The sequence below is a fragment of the Triticum dicoccoides genome, chromosome 3B, assembly GCF_002162155.2.
Source record: "Triticum dicoccoides isolate Atlit2015 ecotype Zavitan chromosome 3B, WEW_v2.0, whole genome shotgun sequence".
Lineage (NCBI taxonomy): Eukaryota > Viridiplantae > Streptophyta > Magnoliopsida > Poales > Poaceae > Triticum > Triticum dicoccoides.
This window is the reverse complement of record NC_041385.1, coordinates 133,225,354-133,231,353: the sequence shown is the minus strand read 5'-3', so window position 1 is coordinate 133,231,353 and position 6,000 is coordinate 133,225,354. Positions and strand designations below refer to the sequence as shown.

The window sequence follows — 6,000 nt, the reverse complement described above, 5'->3', positions numbered from 1 at the left end:
CGGGGGCCGCGATGGCGTGGTCAAACTCAAGTCCCACCTTTTTTTGTGTGCTGGCATGTGTGCCGGCCGGCTTGCGAGTGCGCCAGTATGAACTGTGGTGATATTTTCTGAAGCCAACATTGTATGCCGGCGCTGGCATGGTGCTGGCATGAGACATCGCCGCTGGCATGATCGGCCGCGGGCCTTTTAAAAAAAATTGAGTGCGGGCATGAAATGGATCGGTGCGTTGGGCGCACTGCCGATCCAAATCTAAAACAGGGCGGATGTCGGGCGGGCGCCGACCCAAACGGACAAAAAACGGACAATTCACCGTTCGTTTGGGTCGGCCCGTTGGAGTTGCTCTTAGTGCATAAATTTTCCTATATTTATGAAATACGTACACATTTGTAGTGAAAATAAATAAATATGCTAAAAATACGCTGTAGTTTCTTAGAGAAAGACTTTTCGTCCAGTGTCTGATCCACATCCTGACTTTTCTTGGAGCAGCCCATCTTGTGAAAAATTTGCACATAAGTAGCCAGCCGGGCCCACGCAAGGAGGTGGTAGTGGTGGTACCGGACAGACACAAATCAGTAGAAGTAACAGTGAAAACAATGTAGCCCTGTGTGCACTGTACTGGTGCTAGAACCCAAAGGCCAAAGCCTCGCTGCTTTATCAAGAAAGCGAGCTCACAGGCCGAACAGAGCGAGAGATACTACTCCTACCACAGAAAAGAGAAAAGGGTGAATTACCACGAGAATGTATAAGCTCAGGGCATCGCTTTATACCTTTGAGCCCAGCATCATCATCGTCACCAGTAATCCGAGAGACACACACACAGCTTCGAAACTAGAGAGAAAAGCTTTACCCGTCACTGGTCACTACACTGTACGTATTTTCACTCTCTTTTTAATTTACTGCAGCGCAGCGCGAGAAAAGAAGAGAAGAGAAAAGAAAAAAACCCTAAAGGCCCAATGATTGTACGTACGCGGGATGCAATAAGAAACTGGGGCGAGATCATGAGAAGATTTCGATGTTTAGCTAGTTAATTGGTGGATGAACTGTTAGGTGGGGGCGATTGATTGGTCGGTCCTTGATGATGATGATGATGGTGCAGGTTTTTGATTCATTTTTGGCACTCATTTGGCCGGGATAAAACATGATGCTGGGGACTGATTGATGGAGGTTTTTTTTTTCTTCTTCTGAAGGATACATATTGATTGATAGAAGTGTATTTGCATAGAGTGAACCGCTCATGTGATTGAACTGTGGCGATTTTAATGGTATGGGTTTGAAGGAGCGAGATGGTACATGACTGTAGTGGAGTACAAATAATGTGTTTTGGACATTTTCAGTCAACAGCGATTACGTACGTAGTACTAGTACTAGCGGACTGACTCGCCGAGAAGCGTCCATGTTCATCGAACGGCCGGACCTGCTCCCCTCACTAACCTCCGAGTGAGTGACTTTGGCATGGAGCGAGTGAATTGGAACTGCAATTAGCTCAAACGTACATAAAGAAGAAGAAGAAAAAGAAATCAGAAATTGGGCCTAGGTACAATGAATCCAAGCACACTCTTTTTCTTATAGGAAAAGAAATACAGTATGAGGAGATGTTAATCCTACAGCACCCACATGAATTGGAATTACCGCCGTGTACGAAATCACTGTATATTATTATTGGCACCAGAGCAGAGTGAAGTGACGGGCCTAGCGCAGTATTGAAGCGATCGTCCTCCTCTGGAAGGGTATACATACGTGGACGCAGTATTTGTACGCGTACAGAGGACGAGCACAGTCTACTAGTATTACTACTACAGTACAGAGGGCAGCGCTGTGAAAATTGTTGCGTCTGCCTCCGTTCCTTTGTCTGACACCCCCATGAATGGCGACGCCAACTCCAACGGGCGCTCGTTGGTTGCTGCATTTCACAAGCCACCACTCGCCACCCCCCTCTCTCTCTGATTTTGATGCATGCGAAAGTGACGCACGCAGGGGTATAGAGTGGTGGTAGGGAGGCGTAGGAGCAGTACAGTGCGGTTTGGCTGCGACTGTGCTCCCTCCGTCCCCTAGCTCGCCTGCTTTTTTCTCCCCCTCCCTCCGTCACCGTCTCCTCCCTCTTCATCACTCCCCCTCCCTCGTCTCTCTCGCCGGGCCATTCCTCTTTGCAGAGCGCGTGCGTCGGAGAGAGACGGAGATATTCCTGCTGCTGGAGAGAGTACGTGCCTAGCAGCGGCAGGCAGCAGGCGGCAGGAGCAAAAGAGGAAAAAGAGAAAGGTGAGGGCGGTGCTGGTGCTGGTGCTGGCGGTGACTGCTTGCGTCGTTTCTTTCTTGCCGTGCGCGGCGGACGCCGGGATGCGAGACCGTGTTGCGGATTTGTGATCTTCTTTTTCGTGCTCTTGATCCCCCGGTTTCAGGCGGTTGCCGGCCGGCGATGCTGCGGAGGATGGTGTCCGACCAGGGGCCGGGCTCCGGAGGCAGCGGAGGAGACGCCAGACCCCGCGGTGGCGGCACGCTGTTCGCCGTGCCGCGGCTCTTCATCGGGCTCGCGGCCGCCAAGCGCGCGCCGGACGGCGCCGGCGAGTCGGAGCGGAGCCCGACGTCGCCGCTCGACCCCAAGGCGCTGCTGCTCCGCTCGCCGCGCTCGCCGAGGACCTGGGACGCCGAGCCGGTGGGGCTCGGCCTCGTGGTGGACGTCGCCCTCGCGGCCGGCGCCGACGGCAGCGCCGCCAAGACCTGCGTGCTCAGCCCGCGCCTGCGCCTCAGGACGCACGGCTGCGCCGGCTCCACGACCAAGGGCTGCGGCGGGGGCGGCCACTCGCAGCCGGAGCTCGGGGGCAAGACCATCTCCTGCCCGGCCTCCGCCACCGCCGGCATGTCGGTGCCCTGCAGCAGGTTCTTCCACGGGGATCTGAAGTCTGGTCCGGAGGCCGCTCGGCCGGATGGCGCCCACTCCGGCGCCAAGCGGCATTGCTTCCACCTCGGCGAGCTCCCGGGGCCGGGGTCCCTGCCGGCGTCGATCGCCGGCGGCCCCCGGCGGTTCGTCGGGTCCGTCTCCGCGAGCGAGGTGGAGCAGTCGGAGGACTACACCTGCATCATTGCCCGCGGCCCCAACCCCAAGACGACCCACATCTTCGGGGACTGCATTCTTGAGCCCCAGACGACGGTCGGGAAGAGCGACGAGGCCGCCATGGAACCCAAGGACGGAGCTTCGGCCAAGTCCTACCTGGTGGTCAAGCGCGCCACCGAGTCTGCCGCCGGCCCGGGCGAGGACTTCCTGAGCTCCTGCTTCACTTGCAGGAAGAAGCTGGAAGGGAACGACATTTACATCTACCGGTACGCCCAGTCTTTCAGTCTCAAGAAATCTCTCCAATAATTACATCTGAAAGAAAAGAACACAGTTTATCCAAGCAATAATTGCGGCATTGTTCCATATACTTATGGAGAAGAAATCTTGTGAAAACTTGAAACATTTGGTTGGCAATCCAAACAGAAAAGGTGGAGCACTACTTGAACTGAACGGCATGCTGAATTTACCATCAGATTCCATTGTTTTTGGCTGGAGAGATAATAAACCGAACATCAAACTGTCCATTCATCCGATTCCATACAGCAACTGTTCTCTCTTTCTAAGCATCTTCAGAAAGAAATTCATACTAAGCAAACGGATTTGTTGTGTGTCAACATTTCAGCGGTGAGAAGGCATTCTGCAGCGCCGAGTGCCGGGACCAGGAGATCATGATCGAAGAGGAAGCCGAGAACAGCATGGCCATCGGAGGCTCCCCTCGCTCCTCCTGCTCGTCCCTGCACGAGGACATCTTCATGGCCGGCATGATGGTGGCGACATGACCCCCCGAGACGATGGCCCGATCGAGACACCGTCTTCTTCGCCTCGACAAGCGCGCACGCACTCATTTTTCCCCCTTGCTAGCTACAACCAGGGGATGGGGGTGATCAACTCACAGATCAATCGATCCATCACCAGTGCGTGCACATTGCCGTTGCTGTTTTTGATTCAGCAGCTGAGGAGGAGTCGAGGAGGAAGAAGGAGCGGCGTTCTTGGTGGGTCATTGTCACTTGTGGGGGTTGGATTAGCCGAGCTGATCAGCTGAGCTGCTGCCATTTTTACCAGTCCTGGGAAACTTACTCGCAGGGATCTGGGTTTTTTCCCTTTAGGAACGAGATGAAAAAAAAGAGGTGGCCTGCCTGCTGGCCTTTGGTCCTGTAGTTTTGATCTTAAGGCTGCCTGCGTGCAGGCCAGAGCCACCCATCCTTTTCTTCTTCTTCTTCTTCTTTTTTCTTTTGCTCCTGCTGGCAGCAGTGACCATGTCTGCACATTTGCTACACCACCGTGTGTGTGTGAGAGAGATAATGACATTGAGCTGCTTTGCTTTGGGTCATCTCCATTCTTCTTTTCTTTTACTTTGAGCAGCAGCAGCAGCACTGATGATGATGAGAACGACGATGATGGACAGGACATGATGGTGATGATGAGTGTTTAACTGACCTGATTTGCCTGCTCCACTTACTAGAACTAAAGGCATCTTTTCTTCCATGGCCTACCAAACCCTAGCCCTAGCCAGGTCTAGATAATGATGCTGTGAGATGACTCCAGGTGCAGTCTTTGAGTAACTCATGCCCAGCTCCAGTCAAGTGATCAACTCCACTGATCAAGCCAGACCACCACACTAAAAGCAGAATGTAATTGCCCAACCAACATGGCCTGTGTGAAAGATGACACGCGCGCGCGCGCAGACACACACACTCCCTCTCATTTTCTTTCTTCAAGGCATTTGAAACGGTGGTTCTGGCGCATGAGCTCGCTCACTGCCGCCTGGGCTGGTCAGGAGTGAAAATGGCGTTGTGAGTTGTGACTGGCAGAGGCCAATGATGGAGGGCGGAATTAAGAAAGAGTCGCTGAAATCTATGGTGAGATCAGATCAGATCGGGTGCGTCGTCGCAGCAGCGGCAAGGATTCAGGGCGGTGGACGGATCCAATCCCACCGATCTTTCCAGAAATGGGCTCTGCTGACCCCGGAAATGAACCTGACGGGGCGCAGGGGCAGAGCCACCCCCTGTATAGGATTCAGAGCCGGCCATGCCTCTGCTGAGCGGAGCTCGACGTCTGCATCTTTTTATGGGCATGGCAGCGGCAGCGGCAGCAGCGGCTGATGGGTGAGTGGTATGGGTTGGTGCTGCCTGGGCTGCGGCTTCAAACCACGGGCGCGCCGCGCGTGACATCAGCGTCGCCGTTGCCGGATTTTCGCGGCGGTGGTTTCGGGAGGTCCCTGGCACGTTTTTGCCGTGAGGATGAGGAGGAAACGGGGGAGCCGAGAGGAGCGCACAGAGGAAAAAAAGGGTACTCCTACTGTTGAGCAAATAGGTAATTTCTCGATTAAATTAATCCACGAGTAAATCACTAGCATGGCATTGACTAAGTTGATGACGTACTGACATTGATCTAAACATGCACGTACTAAGCAAACAGTAGACAAATCTACACATACTGCTAGTACTGCTAATATGAAATTAATCATGAGCGGGATAAACGAGTTATACCCTCCAGTAGGCCATGCAGAGGCCGCGGCTTTGGTGGCAGCAGCGGCGTCCTCGGCGGCCTTCTTGTTGGCTTCAGCTTTCTCGGCGGCGGCACGGTCGGCGTCGGTGGACATGGTGATGATGAAGCTGAGGCGGACGTAGAGGAAGTAGACGATCGGAAGCGAGCAGTCGCGTAATCGCTGTCCAAAAATCTATTCGCCCCTCACCTCGTACAGGAACCAGAAGGGCGTGGTTTCGGAGACCTGCTCTCCCGTCGACCGTGTACGCGGCGGACGGGATGGAGTCACCGGCGGCAGTAGCAGCAAAGGAACGACGGTGGGTGTGCGCGTGAGCAGATGTGATCTGTTCGTGGCGGCTAGGGTTAGCACACTTATATAGACGCAGCCGCGTGGAGAGACGTGGGCTTGACCCACGTCCGAGTCCGGGACAGCCCACGATCCGACGTCTCAGATCGTGGCCCTG

General features: G+C 54.4%; 1 protein-coding gene across 1 annotated transcript; it reads left to right on the top strand.

The window, feature by feature from the left end:
- The first annotated feature begins 1,905 nt into the window (after nt 1-1,905).
- LOC119275161 (FCS-Like Zinc finger 10-like) lies at nt 1,906-4,379 on the top strand. Its single transcript, XM_037555960.1, has 3 exons — nt 1,906-2,256; nt 2,397-3,315; nt 3,672-4,379. Exons 2-3 carry the CDS (start codon nt 2,414-2,416, stop codon nt 3,826-3,828), a joined length of 1,059 nt encoding a protein of 352 aa, XP_037411857.1. The 5' UTR covers nt 1,906-2,256; nt 2,397-2,413; the 3' UTR covers nt 3,829-4,379.
- The last annotated feature ends 1,621 nt before the right edge of the window (nt 4,380-6,000 follow it).